This window comes from Vollenhovia emeryi, unplaced genomic scaffold, assembly GCF_000949405.1.
Source record: "Vollenhovia emeryi isolate VEMERY1.0 unplaced genomic scaffold, V.emery_V1.0 DF939122.1, whole genome shotgun sequence".
Lineage (NCBI taxonomy): Eukaryota > Metazoa > Arthropoda > Insecta > Hymenoptera > Formicidae > Vollenhovia > Vollenhovia emeryi.
The window spans coordinates 2,853,800-2,873,237 of record NW_011967244.1 but is presented as its reverse complement, the minus strand read 5'-3'; the positions used below and the strand labels follow the sequence as shown (position 1 = coordinate 2,873,237).

Sequence of the window (19,438 nt, the reverse complement as noted above, 5' to 3'; positions counted from 1 at the left end):
TTTCTTCTTTCTTCTTAAACAATATCGAAAAAGGATTATGAAACTTTGTCTTTAGTTCTAAGCTCAAATTTTGTCTAGCTTCCTTGAGAAAGGATATGTCGAGGCATCGATGTCTTTGAGCTGTGCACAAACGAGATTTAATTTTCTTCCTTCCTTTTAAACGATTGAAGAAGGATACTGAAACTTCGTCTTCAATTCTAAGCTCGAATTTTGTCTGGGCAAAATTTTAATTCTCCAAGTTTGATTGTCACATTATTTCACAGTCAAATTATTTAACGACGAAGTTGTGCCTTTTCAGTAACTTTGCGCTACGAACGAACTTAATACGTACTGCGCAACTTGCGAGGGTTATCATTACAACAAGTCCTAACGCGAATACCATGATCAGGTCTAATTTGGTAGCTCCGGCCGACAAAGTCACCTCAGATCGTATTGAGTTACGGAATAGGAACTCGGCCTTTATATAGTCCTCGTAATGAGTTCAAGTACACGCGCGGGATATTATTCCCCATTCCAAAACGGCGTGTCCTTCGATCGAAGATACGACGGCGAGGGCGATCCGTGTTTTTCGGCAATAAAAGAATTCACACAAAACAAGGACTCATCCTCTTCCCAGGGCACGCTAGACGATACGCTTCCCAATTAGCAGTCGTCCAGAGCGCTGGGAAGAAAAGGTAGTTCCGTCGAATCAATCATTCGCGATGATTAATCCCGGCTGCGTCACTCCGAGCTGCATTGTCGGCTAACATCTTAATAGCTTCGTCTTGCACAGCGTCAGTTCCGTAATCCTTCTCATCGTATTTCATTTACGTGCATAAATTTACTTTATAGTTGGTAGGTTTTATTTTTTAAAAGAGATTCTATACTTAGAACATGTTTCCTGTTTTGAACTGCACCGAAATCTAAATCCCGCGCGTTTACTCAGCCTTTGGTCGGCGCATGAACCTTGGTGACTCAGCAATATGGCGGAAGTCCTCCAGCTGTTTCGTCAGCTGTGCACTGCCGTACGCGGCGATTTCACGTGGTCACCGTAATAATAAAAACTATCGCGTTTTACGGGCCTCCCTCGGCTCGTCGTGATGCCGAGATTGTTTATCGGAGGGATTGTTAACGAATACCGATCGCCTTGATACACTTGGACATCTGCGGCGCGGCAATAAAAGCTCTGTGCGACCGAGGTGTGCAAGACACGCGGAGCGTTCGACGAAAAATATAAAGCTGGGTACGCAATGTCCACCGAGTTTCTTGCGTTTTAACGCAGCAATTTATCTCGTAACATCGGTGTCTTTATCGCGATCCTAATTCTCTTGTACTTTCGCCACGCTTGTTCTAGCCAATGTTACACCGGTAGCTTACAATTGGTGGATTTTACGAACATGGAAAGTATGAATTCATGCGAAGGATTTTTCGACCTGTGCGTGAACGTACCGGACGGTGGGACGGACAGTTTAAACGATATTTTATTAAAGTTATATGAAAGTAAGTCAGCAAAGTGAAATATAGTACGAATAAGTTACACGGTGTTTTCACTGTCCTACGAATTTCTTTGGTATTAGTGGGTTACAGAACGGTGGCGTTAAATCAAACGGTGAACGGGGGTGACGAGGGTAACAGTGAGAAAACGAAGCAGAAGAAACAGAAAGCAGGCGCGGTGCCAGAACCAATTGACGTTTCAAAGCTAAATGAGAAGTGGAGAGGGAAGCTGCGTTTGCTCAACAGGATAACATTAATTTGTTCAAATGTTGACAAGGCACACGCATTGGTGCGGTTTCACATTGTAAAATTTGCATCTTAAACCATTTGTTTTGAAAACGCAGAGCAAGCTTTAAAATACTTAGTTTAGTTTAAGCGAGATTAATATATTAAGGTGCACTTTTGTACGATATGTCTATCAAGAGACGAGCTGCTACGAGGCTATGCGATATTTATAATAGAAGCTGCAGTTACACGATTTTCAAAATAGAAGGTTTACTCATGTACTTATCGAAGTAATTGTATCGAGGTTCTCTCTCTGTTGTTACAGGCACATTGCGCAACTTTGAAAAAATATGATATATATGCTCTCGTCCCAACCAAGCAATCTGTATTGGAGGTTGGTGCACATATTTACTTTCTAAATTGCCGTTGGAAACTTTAATACTTTCGGCGCTTGCATCACATTCTATCGCTTCCGATTTATTTATTCATTGATCTTTTTCAGTCCATCTGTTCACAAATAAGAGCGGATCTCGTCACGATAAAGCCAGACATTTCTGGCATAAAAATCAACCAGAAGGTGTATCGGCAGGCAATGGCAAGAGATCTGTATTTCGAGATACAGTATGCAGATCTTTTGAGACGGGAGACACGCGTAGCGACTCTTCACAATTCTTATCGGCTTCAAACGTGTCGCATAAGCATGGTAAGTATGGAATATGCTAGATACGTATAGTGGAGATTTTTATTACTAGTTAATTTTATTGATCGCTGCTGCGATGTAAAATAATATTGAAAATTATTTTAAATATACTTATTTTTATATCGAGAGTTCAAGTCTGTTTGTGTGTTATAGAATGTAATCATATCCAGTGGGGCGAACAGCAAAAATTTGATCAGGAATCCTTACGACATCATAAATCTGTATCCTTTGAACTCTAATGTATGTCATGGAATTCTGTGTAAAGTATTAAAGTTGTGCTGAAAAAAAGCACTGCTTATGCAATCTTTATTATAATTATTCTATCTACATTATAATCTATATTATAAAATATATAAGCCTTAACACGATGCACAGTGGATCTGTATTAGGTTTGCGACCAGATACAGCTAAAGCAGTTATATCAAACGAATGTCATATTCTTCTCTTAAAAGCAAGTAAGTTATTATATTGTAATTAAGCCCGTATACAAGGCTGCCTGAAGAGAAAATGATCGTTTTTTACTTATTTCAGAAAGACGAATGTCTGGCAAAGCAGTATTTACGGTGGAATTTGCGACAGAGTCGGAGAGGAAGAAGGCGAGAAAGGATGAATCTCTGAATTAACAACAAAATTTAACTTTTACAATTTATTTAATAAGAAAATTCTACTGTACAGTTTTTATACACGTATATGCTAGTTTGATATGTTATTTAAAAACAAGAAATCTAACATTTATATTTTTGTACATATGTATGCGTATTTAAAAATTTCTATTTCTCCTGAAATTCTTACAATAGCATTTATGCAACTTGAAATTGCTTGGTTTTCTTTTTAAGAATTTTAGAAAAGAATGGAAATGTACCTGGAAGAGCCATCTGTTAGACTGTTCTGTACTTTCTACGTGATACACTGCAATCGTCCTGCTGTTTATAGCACTACATAAATAACAAAACATTACAATATTAATGACATAATATCCACACGTAATTCACGTTGCAATTTATCATTTCTGTGTAACAGAAATTGTTTTGATTATGACTAGCTGATAAATCTCGCAGTGTCGAGTTGTTACCGAGGATCGATATTACCGTAAAATAATATACCGCAAGTAATATTATTTTACGCATAAACTATTTATTTAAAAAATTATGAAATAAAAGTAATTTTTTTAAACGCATACAATTTTTCTCAGTAGGAAATGAATGAACTTCAATCAACAGCTGGTACAACGACTATGTTCATCTCAATTAGATAAACGACTATCACTATGAGTTCAAAAAAAATATATATATAAGGATTTTTTAATTAACGTTATCTTAACTTTATTACATTTAATCTGATGCATTTTGGTTGCAATATATATTATCACAACGGCGTTATGGTCTTAGTCAAGTAAATAATTATTTTCACGAAGTTAAACACAGCGAAGCGCTACCGCGAAATTAATATAATAAAGCGATACAATTTGACGTGTGAACGCGAAGGATGTAACCAATTGCATCCGAGCTTAAGTCATTCGCAACGTTAAATATCCTTTTAAGAGTTGCGATAACACGGCAATGACAGATTCTGTCGTCTGGTAGAAGCTGCTAACGTCGATTCGGAGACGGCGAAGGACTTAGTTTTGATCCAAGGATCAAACGGATCATGCGCCCGACGGCCGCGCGACCAAATCGATCGTCCGCACATTATCTCAAGTCATCCGCGATCCCAAGTCCATCGGCAACGTCGTCCATTTATCATCAACAGCAGCAGCAGCAGCAGCAGCAAATTCTGTATGCTCCCGTCAGTGGCCCAATGGTGACTCTTCAACCGTGTGGAACAGCGCTTCATCCTTCGTGCGTTTATCCGAACGTTCAGTCTCACGTTGTTTCATCGAATTCCGCCCATTTACATCTCCAAGGTTTGAAAGATAGACTTTAGTTCGAATTAATATCGTTTATAAATCAGTTTCTTCCTTCTTCCATTTCTCTTCTTGGCACCGTTTCGTAAAACAATGTTGAAAGTAATGCAAAAAGTATCGCAAATATAAAAAATTGCAATTACACAAATGTAGAATGCAAATCGGGGATGACATTTAAGATATTTCGCAGGTAAAAATAATCGATGGCACACCAAGAACAAGCCGTCCCGCGGTCAGCAATACTATCAACAGCAGCAACAGCAACTCTCATACAATCCAAAGCCCATGGTACTTTTTGACCAACCGTCCACCAGCGTCGCATCAATCCCTCCGTCGACCACGTCCTTCCTAGTAGCCTCATCTACGTTCACCCATGCTGGACCACTGCACAGCGAGCATTACAGTAACAATTCTGGAGTGACGCACCTGTTACCGCAGCCCTTCAACTTGAAGCCGCCGGATGTGCAGACCCTCTGCCTCATCCAAGACCGGCGAAACATCCAGCAACAACAGCAGCAGCAGCAACAGCATCCGTTGCAGAGTTGCAGTTCATACTACAATATCTCGGCCACAAACACCTGCAGTCTACAAACCGTCAACGCAAACTCATCTTTCCCACTTACCAGCCTCAATCCTTATTCCAGCCTAGCTGGCTTCAACAACAATCAATTCCCAGTAACAGTGCAGTCCTCCCCGTTTCTCTCGAATCCGCCCGTTGGTTTAGTCCTCGCGCCGTCGCGAGGAGACAAGCCTACGTCCACGTTAGATTTCGCGTCGTTGAAGCACAAAGCGGACAAGGCATCGAGCGCCCGCGAGTCCCAAGTCGTTCCAGTCGGTCATGGCGAAAATTGCTGGCCCTCCCAGATCGAATTCTCCAAAAACGACGGGCAAACTGTTGCAGGGAAGAACAGGAGCCTCGAGTCTGACACGCGCACTTTGCAGAAATCTCTCTCCGTCATCGCGAGGACGGACGAGGAGCATTACTCCGACGAGTCTTCCAGCTTCGACTTCACCATCGAGGCCGAGAAAATGGTCTCCGCCCTGTGCAACACCACCTCTTCGAACGATCTAGGCAAGGAGGAATCGAAGCCCGGCAACAAGACCGATACCACGACGTTGTTCAATGGCGCGGGCGACAACAAAGCGAACTGGTTCGCCGATTTTTGCTTTGAGTACGAGAACGGAACGTCGATAGGCGTCCAAACGGACAGCCCGTGCGTCGATAGATCGCAGTATCCAGAACTGATCAGGAATACAGCTTACTGGGGATGCACGCAGGCTGAGATTGTTCTCGATACCGACGACTCGCAGACGGACTCCAAACGGAGCTGGTTAACGTGTCTGCTGTCTGCCACCAGGACGGCAATCACGAAATCCTCGACTTGCATTCCGGTCTTTGCAGGGGACCAGGTCTTTGTCGACGATCTGATAAATGCCCTCCTGCGCATCAGCAACGGTTGGCTGAGCCTCGACAATTACCTGAACAAACAGCATTTCCCCAATTTACTGGACAGACTAGATCCCGAGTTAATCGCACACTTTCAGACATGGGAAGAAAGCACATGCGAGTTACTGAAGCAAATAGTACGAACGTTCCAGAAGTTCGGAGAGAGCAAAGAAGTGACAGATCAGAAACGCAACGTGACGTCGTCGTTTCCGGGCGACGTGTCGCTTTATACAACCCACGATCTCTTCGTTCCGTTGCCGTCGACTTCCTTCCCTCGACAAAATGCGACTGGAAACGCCTCCTCGCTGGAGAAACCACGCAGCGCGACGTTGACGTCGTTGCCAGCGAGCAGCCTGCGTAACTTTCAATGCAGCTCCAACTGTCAACAGGAGCAGCAATCGATGAATCCGAAGGAGAGCAAGTTGCGGAGCAAGTGGACGCTTACCGAAAATTTGTCGTCTGCGATCAACACCTCGAAGTCCGTGCCGAACGTTTCCGTTTGCCACACCGACGTCAGCGGTCTGACAAGTCACAAACTTCGTACAAAAGACGCATCGTCGTCCAGGAAGTTCGATCTCACTCAGAAATCGCTGAACGCCGAGTTCTGTCAGCTGCGGAACAAAGTGATGGAGAGCAGCGCAGACGCGACGAAGGACAGAAGACACGATTACACGCCGGGAGATAAACTTACGGCACTGCTTGACAGCACCGAATCCATCCGGCTGCAGCAGCCAGCGATGAACGCTCCTATGAGCTACAGTGGATTATACGCGCGGAACTGCCTGTCCTTCGCGTTTCCCTTGTCCAATCACCCGGACTCTTCGTATTCCACGTCCAATCCGGGGATCCCGACGTACGGCTATCCTTTTTCAGGGTCTTATCCCGGTACCGACATTAATTCGAGATGCAGCAGGAGCTCCGAGATTTATGGAGCTAAAGACACGAACGTCAATCCGGTTTACGTCGGCAGATCGCGGACGGATCAACTAGAACTCCCGGCTGTACCCAGAAACAAGATGACTCTCCTCAGTCAAATCGAGCCGCGGACACTCGACAAGGAGTCCGAGGAAATGGCGGCCAATCTGTCGGCCTGGTTCGCCAGTATGCGAAACGCGCAGCCCCCGACGACCGCGCCGACCTTCGAGGAGCCGAGGGCGAGCGAGAGCTCGGCGCCGCGATTGTTCGCTCAGGAGGCACCCAAGTACTCGACGGTCATTGCCAAGCAGCCGCAGCTCGACGCGAATCGGCAGTTCCAGGCGCTGCAGAATCTGCCGAATATCCAGAGCACGCCCTGGGTCGCCGGCAGCTTCGTCGGCAATCGTGTGGTCCGCATGCAACAAGCGCCCGAAGAGTACGACAGCTCCGAGGACGTGCGGGTGTACATGAAGCCGGGCAGCTACAACGTGCCGAAAAAGAGACACCAGAGAAGATCCAATCGTCGATCGAGCAACAACGCGACGTCCCGCAACGTACACGCGGGCAGTCGCCACAACGTGTGCGGTAACAATGGGAAAGGAGTACCGGTACCGGCATCATCGACGCCTCTACCTCACTCGAGCACGCCAGTCTTGTCGACCGTGAGCAACGCCACGCTGATAAAGACCTCGTTCCCGCCGGCCTCGCAGCTGCCCGTGCCTCTGTTCAGCCTCGAGAACTCACCTAGGATCCTGAAGCGTACGGAATCCCTGTCGCGGGAAGCGCGCCAGGACGTCACCTGGAAAGCAGCATGCGCCTCAGCCGAGATTCTTCTCGAGGCCCTCAACGTAAAGGATTGCGTCGGTACATGCAGAAACGTCGAGTGCAACGACACCGAGAGGGAAGATAAGAATGAAGACGACGTTGAAGCGATCGCGTCGCAGCGGAACGAGCTGAAATCGATGAACGGCAACGTTGACTGTGCGTCTTCCTACGAGGCCTCGGAGGATGACTCGGGATCCACGTGCAGACTATCACCTAGCACGAGCGTAGTATCCCAGTCGCGCGAGGATGAGAATGGTAAAGGGACTTGATAAGATTCACTTATTACAAACTTTTCCCCGCTGGGGAACCGGTCGATTTTATTAGAACAGCAACGAGATTAGATAATAAATCTCTTCGCGAGGATCTCGCGCGTATTTGTCGAAGCTACTTAAAAATGTCTCGCGATCTTTTTGCAGGTGGTACCTAGTAATAAGCAAAACAATCCTTTTCTAAAAAGCATGTTCAACAGCTCTCGACATCAAGACCAACGTGAGAACGGATTCCTGGCTGATCAGGACTCTCAATAACGCGAGTACCGTCGTCAAGCGACGCGAGGACGACGTCGACCGACGGAGCTTGGGGTCCTCGAATAGCTCGGAAATTGTTGACGTAAAACCGGATCAGCTCGCGTCGACCGCGGATGTTACGTCAACTGCAGATACAAAGACTCGCGCGACGATCATCGAGAGCGAGTATCCAGCGATCTTTCCTCGTGAGCACGTGTCTGATTCTTTCGAGAAGAACGGCGAAACGTCGACGAGAGAGTCGGAAGGTCACGTCGGAAGAGCCACGTATTCTGAAACGGTACGAAGATCTATGAAAATGAGCAGCTTGCACCTGGAGAAGAAAGAGCCGCTCAAGTCGTGCGCGACCAATTCATCGGTGACCGTAATACCAATTCCTGGCCGCAAGTGTCAGAGGAAAGACCCCGAGCAATCCTATCAGCTTCTGCACAGATCGCGAAAATCGGCCGACAAGACAACAATGAGAAATACGGACGGCACCAACGAGCTCCAGCTGGAGGAGGGATCGTGCGCGAAAGTCGGTGACGTCAGGCCGAACAGTGTAGCGCCGAAGTCGTCAACTGCCACGAAAACGAATCACGGCAAGAAGAAGGATCTGGAGCACTCGGAAGGCAAGTGCGCCGGCAAATCGGGCGAGCGTGGCTGGTCGGTGTGGTGCAGTTCCAAGAGGAAACAGAACCTCAGCCCCCTGACGTTTAACAAGCTGGAGACGATTCATCGAACTATCTGGCACATGGACGAGGGGAAGATCCTAAAGTATCCACTCTCGTGCGACAGTAAGAATGGCCAGTCCTCATCGGCGTTAATGGTCAGCTTAGAAAAGAAAAGAGTAAGTAGAAATGCATAGAATATGTATTGAAAATATCCTCTTCACTTTGCAGATGGAAGATTACTGCAAGGTTGTTAAGAGTCCGATGTTTCTCGAGATTGTCGAGTACAAGTTGAAGAACCGGATTTACCATAAAGTCGAACACGCTGTGAAAGATTTCCGTCGTATTATCAACAGTGCGAGACTATATCATCAGGTTTGCAGCAAAAACGGACCATTTTCTTCCTCTTACTGCATTTGTCTCGTCAATTATCGTAAAAAAATACGCGCTGTAGAAGTGAAATTCGATAAATCGCCGCGTAAAATTGCATCGTTTAATCTTCAAAGCCAAAGGACGAATTTAATATTTTAATTCCACATTTAAAAAGTGGGAATTCAGTTTCGAATTTCTCTTGATTCCGTTTCGCTCGCGTAGATTTCAATTAGAGTCTCAGAAAACGAATGTTCTCTCGCAGCACGACGACGAACGAACGAGGAAGATTGAGGCGCTCTCGAAGAAATTGGAAGAGTTACTCGAGGAACATTTCGGCAATTTGGACTCTGACCAGATTACCGGCAGTCCGAGGGAAGACTCCTCGACGCAGCTGCGATTTAAGACATCCGGACAGAAATCGATCGCGGGACGCTGCGATAACACGAAGAAAGGTGTCTCCTCGTCGATCATCGTGGAGGATTCCTCGCTCCACTGACCGTCACTTCTCGCCGAAACGAAAACTCCAAATCGGACTATCGCGTCGAAACTGTTAGCGAAACTAAAACGTTCCTTACAAGGGCATTGCGCGCGATAGCTTCTTCTAGCCACGAGCCGTTTTGTCTCGTAGACGTTTTCTTTTCTCTCTTCCCGGAGATCGCTGGCTCGTAAACCACTCGTTGAATTTTTCCGTCTTACGAGGACGGGGCTCGGGACGATTTTGTTAATTGTGAAAAGTGTGCACACGTGTGTTCCGCTGACAACAATTCCAATTTCGTGACGATTTCTTACAATTAGCGAGAAAGGAAACACTGTATTAAATATGCGAACGATCATCGGACAATATCGAACTTGTTTCTGTACGAAAAGGAAAAAGTAGTATCACGATAGCGAAGTATCGGCGATATATAATGTAATTTCCGCGTTCATTGTTACGGCTATTACTTATGAAACATTTCGATCTTTTAGCTTCGACGCTCCTGTTGAGGTATCGTTAGATCAGAGTGATATGAATCATGAAATATATTACGCTGGCCAGTCTAAATATTGCTGTTCCGTTCTGAGTCTTGCTAGCAGCTTAGCGAAGCAAGTGCAAAAAGCACCGAAAGTATTGTATGCCCTGGTGAAAATTTTTCTTAGAATTTTTTCATTATTTATAAAAACTTTCAGATTTTTTATACAAATTGGAACACTCTTCCGAAGTACCGAGTTTATATCTTCTATAATTTTTCGTATGTATAAATTTTGAAGTATTCTGCAATTTCTCATTATACAATTTGAAACATTTGCATCTCAAAATATTTACATGCATGAAAAATTCTAAGAAAAGAAGATTTTCTCAGTATTTCTGAAGAGTGTACCAATTCGTACAAAACTTTGGGGGCAAATTTTCATCAGGGTAGATTTTACAGAGAGAGTCTCTTCGTAAAGTGTCCGGAGAATCAAATAATGAGGTCACAAATACGGAATTGAAATTAAGTATCGTAAATTATGTATTTAAATACGGAGCAGAGGCTAATGTATCATAAACGCGGGGGTACCGTGCAAGCATCGCCCTGTTTAAAATACTAGATAGAATATAATCAGATTACATTAGATTATGTGCCAGCTCGACGTAAAAGTCTTTATTAATTTTGAAATTACATGCAATCTAATGTAATCTGATCGTATGCCGTCTATTATTTCAAACAGGGCACCGTTCGCAATCGGAAGTGAACTCTTTAAACACCAACTAACAGTTACATAACATCGATACTGTAATTTCCTACTCGACAACGTAACTTATGTACAACATGCATTATGTTGCGTTCGTATTGTGAGTGGGAAACTATAACACTGATGTTGCGCAACTGTCAGTTGGTGTTTACCGGGTTCTGGAGGTGGCAAGTTAGGGTGCGTTCACGAGCTCAGCTACCGGCGCTACTTAGCGCTGAAAGCGTTCGTTCTATCTTCCTTCGACGCATAATGAGCAACAACTATCAGCGCTACTTGGCGCTGAAAGCGCCATTCTATCTCCGTTGCTCATTACGCGTCGAGGAAAGATAGAACGACGCTTTCAGCGCTAAGTAGCGAGCTCTCGAATGTACCCTTTTAGTCGACCCGGATTACGCCTAACCCAGTGAACACCAAGCGACAGTTACAGAATAGATAGACACACGCACGTTATATTACGTTTACATTGTTGAGTAGGAGATTGTAATAATGACGTTACGTAACTGTTACTTGGTGTTTACTGGGAATCTAGAAATAATAGAAGGTGCCCTCCGCGTCTAGAAACATTCGGTTTTGCACGGGCAAGTGAAAACGCTCCGGCTGGGTATACATCTACGAGTGAACAATACGGTCGCGGTAGATTACGGTATTGCCGTACCACGGGACACGGTGGTGTCTCGCGCCAAGTATAAGCGTAGGCAGAACCGCGGCGCGCGAGTATGTAATACTTGGCGTATTACATATACGGGTATCGCGAAGAGAAGCGAGCAGCAGCCGAATGCTGATTAGGCTTTACAGTAACGTCAAACATCGCGCCGGCCCGAGCCGGAGTCGCCGGAGATAGCGATAATCGCGCGAACGAGGGGGGGGTTGCAACCAACGACACGACGTCCTCGCGTTCCCTCTCTCTCTCCCCCCTCTCCGTGTCTCTCCCTTCCTCTCCGCGAGAGAGAAAGAGAGACGCGACGACCGCCCCGGAGCCGGAGCGCGCGGCCGCGCCGTGAAGCGGAGCGTGAATAATAAGAGGGCAGATTCGCGGGCGGCGAGCGTTGCGCCAGGAGGAAGCCGCGGCCCGCTCCGGGAGCGAGACGCGGAGCGGTGACGAGTCGCGAAGCGAGGCCCGCGGGGGACGTGCGTCGCTCTCTCGTGGCCGCGGCCGCCAGACCGAGATCAAGATGGACTGGGAGCTGCTGACGATGGCGAGTCTGCATCTGACCGCGACCGAGCACCGCTACTACGGCGACATATTCATCTACTGCTGCGAGAACGCGGACGGCGACAGCGTGTCCGTGATGAGAGCCGCCGAGCTGCTGCGCTCGGCCAACCTGCCGCGGGACGTCACGATGAAGGTGAGAGAGCAGGGGGTGAGAGCGCGGCGCGACGTTTCTCGCCTACCGTCGACGGAGATTCGTCCCGGCGCTCGGGAGTTTCTCGCGCCGAGGTGACACGACGCGCAGAAACGGGACGGGCGGGACGTCGGGGTCTGCGCGCGGAGGTTAGGTCGCGGCAGCTGAGCGGACGAAGTCGTCCCCGGGGGATATCGAGTCGCCCCCTCTTGCCTCTGGATTGTCAACGGCTTTCCGAGGATCCGTGTGTTCCCTGCGCTTCCTGTAGGTTACTTTTAGTGGAGGGCAGACCGTTGCCGTTTAGACTGACAGCTGTCATGTACTCATGTGTTCTAGAGAGAAGAACGGAGGTGGGGGGATTGTTTTAGGTTGTATACGTTTGTCGACGTGAAATGTTGATCCTTGTAGATATTGGACATCTGCATGGGAACCAAGGGCAACACGCATCTGGGGAAGAAGCAGTTTTACGCGGTGCTGAAACTCATCGCGGTCCACCAGGCTGGCTTGGAGATCTCCCGGGACATGATAACCGCGTCTCTGGACGTTATCACCTTGCCGAGATTCACGTGGCCAACGTCCGGCGATGAAGATGGCAGGAGGAGCCCGGACATAACTAGAGGGGCGAAGGGTAGACATCACGCACCCGAGAGCACCACCGAGAGCGAAAGCGAGGCGGAATCTCCGCGGGAGGCCGGCGGCAGCACGGACTCTCCCACGCCGACCAACAGCGTGACCCAAGAGAGAAACGACGGTATGCTGGGCGGTGAGACGATCCTGGACTCGGTTTCCGGCGGTTGGCAGGGCTTGTTGGTTTCCGAGGAGCAGAGACAGCTGTTGGGCACCGAGGAGGAGAGCTCGGAGCGTCACAGTAGCGACGAGGGTGAAGGGGAGGGTGACGGGTCCGGTTTCCCGCCGGAGGAAGTGTGGATTATCAGCGACGAGCAGCGTGATTATTACGCCGCGCAATTCGCGCAGCTGCAGCCCGACCCGGAGGGCCTCCTGGCCGGGCCCGTGGCCAGGACGTTTTTCGAAAAGTCACGGCTGCCCGTCTCCGAGTTACGGCGCATCTGGCAGCTCGCGGACGTGACGAGAGACGGGGCGCTCAGTTTGCAGGAGTTCTACGTGGCTATGCATCTCGTCGTGCTGAGGAGGAACCACGTGCCTCTGCCCGACGTTTTACCTCCGTCCCTGTCGATCCCGCTGGTCATGCAGGCAACAGCGACTACTGCCGCGTCGCAAATCCCGTCGGCGACAACTGCTCAAAAGTCACCGCCGAACTCGGCGAACGTCCGCGAGAAGAACAGGGAGTGGACCAAGTTCGTGGACTCGCCGACCGGAGCGAGCAGCTCCTCGGTCACCAGCCCGGGGCTGCAGCTGGTGAATTTCGATTTCCAAAAGTCAGCCGTCGAACGCGACCCGAAGATCCTGCATCCGGTGCCGCTGCGTTTAACGCCCGAGGCGGCGATCCTTGCCTCGGGCGCCAACGGCAGCAGCAGCAGCTGCACAACCCTGGGGGACGACGATCTGCAACATTCCGCGGCGTCGTTAGTGCAACGACCACTCGCGAAGAAACCCCCCGCGGCTCCCGAGGACGCCGTTATCGTGACTCCTAAGAAGGAGCCGCCGCCTCCACCGCCGCCCAGACCGTACAGAACACACGCGCGCAGTTCTAGTCTCGATCTTAATAAATTAGGTATACGTCGCTACCGATACTCCACGATACAATACTGCGGTTACGAAGTTCAAGTCTTACAAACTGCGTATTCTTGTAGGAAAAAATGGTCAAAGTTTTCTCGGGGCACCGCCGCTTGTACCACCTAGAATCTCGCCAGGAATTGTAAGTTTGTATACGGTAGAAAATGTTCTTGTGCATTTTCAAAGGAATGCCTTGTAAACGTTAATTTTTTTTTTTGAGACTATAATGATTCGTTTTTGTGTGCTGCAGACTTCGCCTCGCAAATTGGTCGGCCAAAGGAGCGAGGGTGAGGGACAGAGAACGTTAAGCGAAAGTCAAGCTTTTGTCGCCGACTTCTCTCACTTTTCTCTCAAGAGTGAATTGCCTGAGAGTACGGTACCGTCTGTAGAAAACACGGTACCACAATCTCAACAATTCACCGGTGTGTGCGGAGCATTTCATATTTATAGGAAACCGAGTCCAAGTAAGAGAAATTGTCTCATTAAGTAATTTCTCAACGACATTTAACACTTTCTCTGTATATACATGTATATTTGTATTTATAATTTTTTTTTGTTTTTAACCAATACTTTGTATTGATTTTCATTATTTTACGCAGTTAATGGCGCATATATAAGCAGAAATACTTGACTTTCTCTTTTGAAGTATACTTTCAAGGCAGATGTTTCAAACTATTTTTTTTTCAATTATATTTTTATTTTCGTAATTCTGTTTAACAATTAATCCTGACAGAACGAGACGGCGGTGAGGAAGACAGTAAGAACGAAGCGGAGGACGAAAAGAAATTAACCTTACAAGAATTAAGGGAAAAGAATGCGGAACTACGCTTAGTCTGTGAAGAACTGACACGTGAGCTGGCTAGCGCGCTTCAGGAACGTATAAATCTGCGTGCAAAACTCTTGCTCTTGACTTGATGTGATTACTATTCGCTATCATTCATTTGTTCAAAGTTACGAGGTATTGTGTACCCTCAAATCATTGTAAACACATGTATTTAATACGTTATGCTAGTCTAGAATTCCTCTTTTTCCTAACGAAGTATTCATCCGCATTCATAACAATCAACGTAGACAGACAGATGCGGCAGGGGACGCGATTTACAAAAAAAAAACAAAGAAAAATATTACATAGATATTTTATACTTGAGATTGAAAGAGTGTCTATGGCATAAATTATGAACATGTATATACAAAGCTGATTATGATCTCTATATTGATATATAACAAGTGTTTGCAAATTTGCTTTTGTCAAGTTTACAAGCTCATTGTTCACGTTTACATGTAAAAGTATTTAAAAAATTCACTCAGGTTTAAAGCCTACGTTATTGAATTCCCCTGTGATTTATTGATTTGTATATTATGCATGAAACTTCCTTTTTCATTGCCTCGAATTTATATATATATATAAAAGCACGCCGCGCATACAGGTGTATCTGTCGCGTTGTTATTCTATTTCGGTAAAGATATTTGAACGTATGATTGTGATTTATATGCGCAAAAGTGTGTTAATTTTATGAGAATTATATAAGATATTTCATATTCCTGTTTATTAACGAATCTCTCTTCTGAAGAGCTTTGTTTGCCGTAAACAGAATCGTACCCGTTTTTAATTGGTTGTGTTGTAAAGACAAAGTATTTATCGTTTGCAACAAAATCGAATTGTATTTTCGTATGGCTTGAAACTTTTACAAGATGGCGTCAACGGGGAAATGGAATAATCGGGACTGTTATGACGTTATATTTTATTCCGTGATATAACAAGTGTACCTATAAAATACCTGTTACATTTTGAAGAAAGATATACAAGAAAAGTGGAATCTGCAGGAACAGAATACTTCGAGAAGAAATTTATATAGATATATAATGCTCAGAATCAATTCACGTTGAGTACGTCGATTTTGGTGTATCTATAATTTTTGAAAGGATTATATAGATTCCTATTGTAGATTTTAAGAAATAGAAGCTGTAGCGTTCGTGCAAGCTGTTCGAGGCCTGAGAAGAATATAGATCTATCAAAGCCACATCTGTGCAACAAAACTGAATTAATATAATAATCGACATTCCTTCCAGCTAATTTCGCGGATATCTCTAATAATAGCGATTACTCTTAACGGACGTAGGATTGTCTAATAAAAAAAACTAATAAAAAAAATCTGCACAAAATTTTCAAACTTTTCTTTCTTTGTAAAATTCGATCTCCGTGGCTCAGTTCCATATAAGTCTCAGCGCTTTATTTATGAATCGCCATTTCTATCCAATCAAATATGTATTGATTCGTGATTAACGTTAAGACTTCTTTCTTATATTTTCAAACTCTTCTTTCCTACAGATAGCGAATAAATAAAATTGCCGACCGTTGTTACTAATAACTCTTTGTGCCATAACGCGAAATTTTGAAGTATATATATATATCGTCATCAGTAATCGACAGTATTCTTGTCAAATATCACGAGACTACTTAGAGGTAAAAGCTTGAAAAATCAACGAGTCATGCGACAAAGATTTTTTGTAATTATAGATGTAAAAATTATACAAAATTAATACTTATATCAGAATTATCTCTGATTTATTATCTACGAGCCTGTAAAGGAGAAATGTAATGATGTAGAATACATATACAGAAGTGTCTGTCGGATATGAATAAAGAAACTACTTTAGTTTCATAACAATTTTTATTGACGTCATTGTATGAATGGAAAAATAATGTTAATCGTGCAGAAGAAAAAAGTTACAAATACTTGTATGTAACACATCTCTTGAACGTGAATGAGCGAATGATGAAAGTCGAGTATTGCAATTGCAATTCCATACGAATACAATAAAACCTTCGTACGCGTGAAGACGAAATTCGATGAATGAATTGCAACCGATAATAAATTTAGTACAACAGAATTAAACTGTAATTGTCACGTATTTCTGATTTTACGTAATGCGTACATATTTTGCGATTACACAGACTCTGCATAACACTGAAGTTGGAATATTCACATTTACATGTCTGCTTTCTTTTTTAACAAACTGGCTCTAATAGTAACAAGATAAATATGTAGATTTTTAAATACGAACACCAGAGCCTGCTTTACTTTGTATTTCAAACAGCGACGAAGAGACACATCGCTTTACCTACAATTCTATTAACTGCGAAAAAGATGTACGATAACATCCTTTGGCTTTATACTCCGGGTATATCTCCGCTAAAAGTTACGATGCCGGTTAATACAGAGTGTTTCTTACAGCAGCTTTTTTTTACAATGATATGCTCCATACAGTGACTTCTCGATACGGCGAGACCGGAGCTAGGAGGACACGGATGAACAATCGACTTCTCAAGACCAATTTAATTGTCCTTGCTCTGCATGAACTTAATCAAGTCGATAACTCGGCTAGAGTAACCGAATTCGTTGTCGTACCACGAGATCAGTTTCACGAAGTTGTCGTTCAGAGGTATGCCGGCCTTGGCGTCGAAGATGCTGGAGTGATTGTCGCCGATGAAGTCGGACGAGACAACGTCGTCCTCGGTGTAGGCCAGGATACCCTTCATAGGACCGAGAGCAGCCTCCTTCACTTTGGCTTTGATGGCGTCGTAAGAGGCGGGCTTGGCCAGCCGAACCGTCAGGTCGACCACGGACACGTTGTGCACGGGCACGCGGAAAGCCATGCCGGTGAGCTTTCCGTTGAGTGCAGGAATGACCTTACCGACCGCCTTGGCAGCTCCCGTTGCAGCCGGAATAATATTCTGCGCTGCACCACGGCCGTCACGCCACAGCTGTTACCGGAAACAAACAACAAGTGGCATTATATAACGAATGTCGAATGATCTCTCTTGATAGTCAGCCGTGTGTCGTACACACCTTGCCGGAAGGTCCGTCAACGGTCTTCTGGGTGGCCGTAATCGCGTGTACGGTCGTCATGAGGCCCTCGACGATCTCAAAGTTATCGTGGACCACCTTGGCGAGAGGTGCTAGGCAGTTGGTGGTGCACGAGGCGTTGGAGACGACCTTGTAAGTCGGGTCGTAAGCCTCCAAGTTGACACCGACGACGAACATCGGCGCGTCAGCCGACGGGGCGGAGATGATGACTTTCTTGGCGCCGCCCTCCAAGTGAGCCTGCGAACACACCGAGGAAAATTGACGTAAACGAGGATTCCAGCAGGGAAAACCAAATATAAATCTTATTTGGATGTTACATACGGATGCCTTCTCGATGGTGGTGAACACGCCCGTGGACTCGACGATGTACTCTGCGCCAGCCTTCGCCCACGGGATCGCCTTCGGTTCGCGCTCGCTGAAGACCGTGATCTTGTTTCCGTTCACGACGAGACAGTTGCCCTCGGCCGTGACCTCTCCCTTGAACTTGCCGTGGGTGGAGTCATACTTGAACATGTAGACCATGTAATCGAGACCGATGAAGGGGTCGTTGATGGCGACGACCTAGGGGTGACAAGAGAAGCCGGATTAGTGAAACGACCGACGACTTGCGCGAATCGCAAGCTTTCCCCTGATAGAAATGTAAGTGAAATAATTACTGAAAAAATTACCGTACGTCAGTAACTTTTAATAATTCAATCACTGAACTCTAGTAATTGCTCAGTGATTTTTCTGTTCCCGGTTGTTATATTTCTGTAAGGGTTTCAACCCTTTCGACGTACCTGACCGCCGCGCTCCAGGGAAGCCCTCAGCACGAGACGGCCGATGCGGCCAAATCCGTTGATTCCGATCTTGCTCATGTCGTCGTCTGGATCGCAGCTGGAAAATCGAGCAAGAGCGTTACGAGACGTTGCGCCGCGACCATGTATTTTCCGCGTGATTGCGGTCAGCGAGACCGGCAAGGTCACGTGGCACAGGTGCGAGAGAGCGGGTCTCATCGTTAGGAATTGAGAGATGTCAGGAACAATTATCGGACGTTAGATTAAAGCGTGAATAAACGTGCGACGCGTATGATGAGCCATCGTTCGCTTCTCCGCTATTTTCAGAATATCAATTACGTTTCACTGCGTAGACACGACTGACAACTATCAATTATGCTTTTCGCCGTGTAGGCAAAACGTTTTGCGATATCGTTACCGTTCTAAGTTTTATTTTTCGAAAGCTCGATCTACAATGTGAGCTTTGCACCTAGAAACATTCTGTTTTATATAAGCAAATCAAAACGCTGAAAAAACTTATTGACCACGCACAATTGTACCATGGACGTAGGAAATATCTGGACGAAGCGTAAAGTACCCTTTTCACTTGGAAAAAGTACCCTTACGGTCGCTTCTGTTCAAGGCGATTGAGTGTAGCTATCTTGGTACCTCATGTCCGTTACAATAGACATTTCATTCCCCTCACCCCTTGTGGACCACCCCCGTGGCACTATGCTCCGTCCAGGTATTCCTACGTCCATGGATTGTATACTAGGAATCACTGATGTCTTCCCATATGAATTTAGGCACAGGTAGACACATATATATTTTCCATGTACATACATGCAAAATGTATACGTGTGTTGATATGTGCACAAATTCATGTGGGAGGGCATCAGTGATTCCCAGTGTACAAATGTATAATTTATCAACTTGCATACATTTTTTAAACGCATTTATTAGCTGCAAAATAAAATGTTCCCGTTGCAGATCAGATTTAACATTTTACTGTACAGTCGGGAGCACTGA

At 45.8% G+C, this 19,438-nt stretch overlaps 4 protein-coding genes across 4 annotated transcripts in view; 3 read left to right on the top strand and 1 right to left on the bottom strand.

Annotated features, from left to right (window-relative positions):
- The first annotated feature begins 943 nt into the window (after window positions 1-943).
- LOC105569980 (ribonuclease P protein subunit p30) lies at window positions 944-3,213 on the top strand. Its single transcript, XM_012026871.1, has 8 exons — window positions 944-1,222; window positions 1,334-1,479; window positions 1,557-1,762; window positions 2,024-2,092; window positions 2,201-2,401; window positions 2,552-2,619; window positions 2,774-2,853; window positions 2,930-3,213. The coding sequence occupies exons 2-8, from the start codon at window positions 1,377-1,379 to the stop codon at window positions 3,019-3,021; spliced, it is 819 nt and encodes a 272-aa protein (XP_011882261.1). The 5' UTR covers window positions 944-1,222; window positions 1,334-1,376; the 3' UTR covers window positions 3,022-3,213.
- Window positions 3,214-4,045: 832 nt separating this feature from the next.
- LOC105569979 lies at window positions 4,046-10,389 on the top strand. The gene is made up of 5 exons (XM_012026870.1): window positions 4,046-4,301; window positions 4,492-7,743; window positions 7,946-8,820; window positions 8,894-9,037; window positions 9,297-10,389. The coding sequence occupies exons 1-5, from the start codon at window positions 4,046-4,048 to the stop codon at window positions 9,528-9,530; spliced, it is 4,761 nt and encodes a 1,586-aa protein (XP_011882260.1). The 3' UTR covers window positions 9,531-10,389.
- A 1,397-nt stretch (window positions 10,390-11,786) lies between these two features.
- LOC105569978 (ralBP1-associated Eps domain-containing protein 1) lies at window positions 11,787-16,454 on the top strand. Its single transcript, XM_012026868.1, has 5 exons — window positions 11,787-12,093; window positions 12,499-13,783; window positions 13,863-13,927; window positions 14,036-14,249; window positions 14,519-16,454. The coding sequence occupies exons 1-5, from the start codon at window positions 11,920-11,922 to the stop codon at window positions 14,698-14,700; spliced, it is 1,920 nt and encodes a 639-aa protein (XP_011882258.1). The 5' UTR covers window positions 11,787-11,919; the 3' UTR covers window positions 14,701-16,454.
- A 244-nt stretch (window positions 16,455-16,698) lies between these two features.
- The window catches only part of LOC105569977 (glyceraldehyde-3-phosphate dehydrogenase-like), an 11,115-nt gene continuing 8,375 nt past the window's right edge, over window positions 16,699-19,438 (bottom strand). The window contains exons 2-5 of the mRNA XM_012026867.1: window positions 18,434-18,530; window positions 17,976-18,215; window positions 17,637-17,891; window positions 16,699-17,551 (exon numbers count right to left, since the gene is read on the bottom strand). Coding sequence (XP_011882257.1) covers window positions 17,123-17,551; window positions 17,637-17,891; window positions 17,976-18,215; window positions 18,434-18,511 — 1,002 coding nt within the window. The 5' untranslated portion in view covers window positions 18,512-18,530 and the 3' untranslated portion in view covers window positions 16,699-17,122. The remainder of the gene's footprint in view (window positions 17,552-17,636; window positions 17,892-17,975; window positions 18,216-18,433; window positions 18,531-19,438) is intronic.

Bases quoted from the DNA above. Each gene is read 5' to 3' on its own strand.
- LOC105569980 (XM_012026871.1), top strand. From the start codon at position 1,377: ATGGAAAGTATGAATTCATGCGAAGGATTTTTCGACCTGTGCGTGAAC. The intron at 2,093-2,200 runs GTTGGTGCACAT...GATCTTTTTCAG, and splicing joins CCAAGCAATCTGTATTGGAG to TCCATCTGTTCACAAATAAG. The intron at 2,402-2,551 runs GTAAGTATGGAA...TGTGTGTTATAG, and splicing joins AAACGTGTCGCATAAGCATG to AATGTAATCATATCCAGTGG.
- LOC105569979 (XM_012026870.1), top strand. From the start codon at position 4,046: ATGCGCCCGACGGCCGCGCGACCAAATCGATCGTCCGCACATTATCTC. The intron at 8,821-8,893 runs GTCAGCTTAGAA...TTCACTTTGCAG, and splicing joins AGTCCTCATCGGCGTTAATG to ATGGAAGATTACTGCAAGGT. The intron at 9,038-9,296 runs GTTTGCAGCAAA...GTTCTCTCGCAG, and splicing joins GTGCGAGACTATATCATCAG to CACGACGACGAACGAACGAG.
- LOC105569978 (XM_012026868.1), top strand. From the start codon at position 11,920: ATGGACTGGGAGCTGCTGACGATGGCGAGTCTGCATCTGACCGCGACC. The intron at 12,094-12,498 runs GTGAGAGAGCAG...TGATCCTTGTAG, and splicing joins CGCGGGACGTCACGATGAAG to ATATTGGACATCTGCATGGG. The intron at 13,928-14,035 runs GTAAGTTTGTAT...TGTGTGCTGCAG, and splicing joins CTAGAATCTCGCCAGGAATT to ACTTCGCCTCGCAAATTGGT.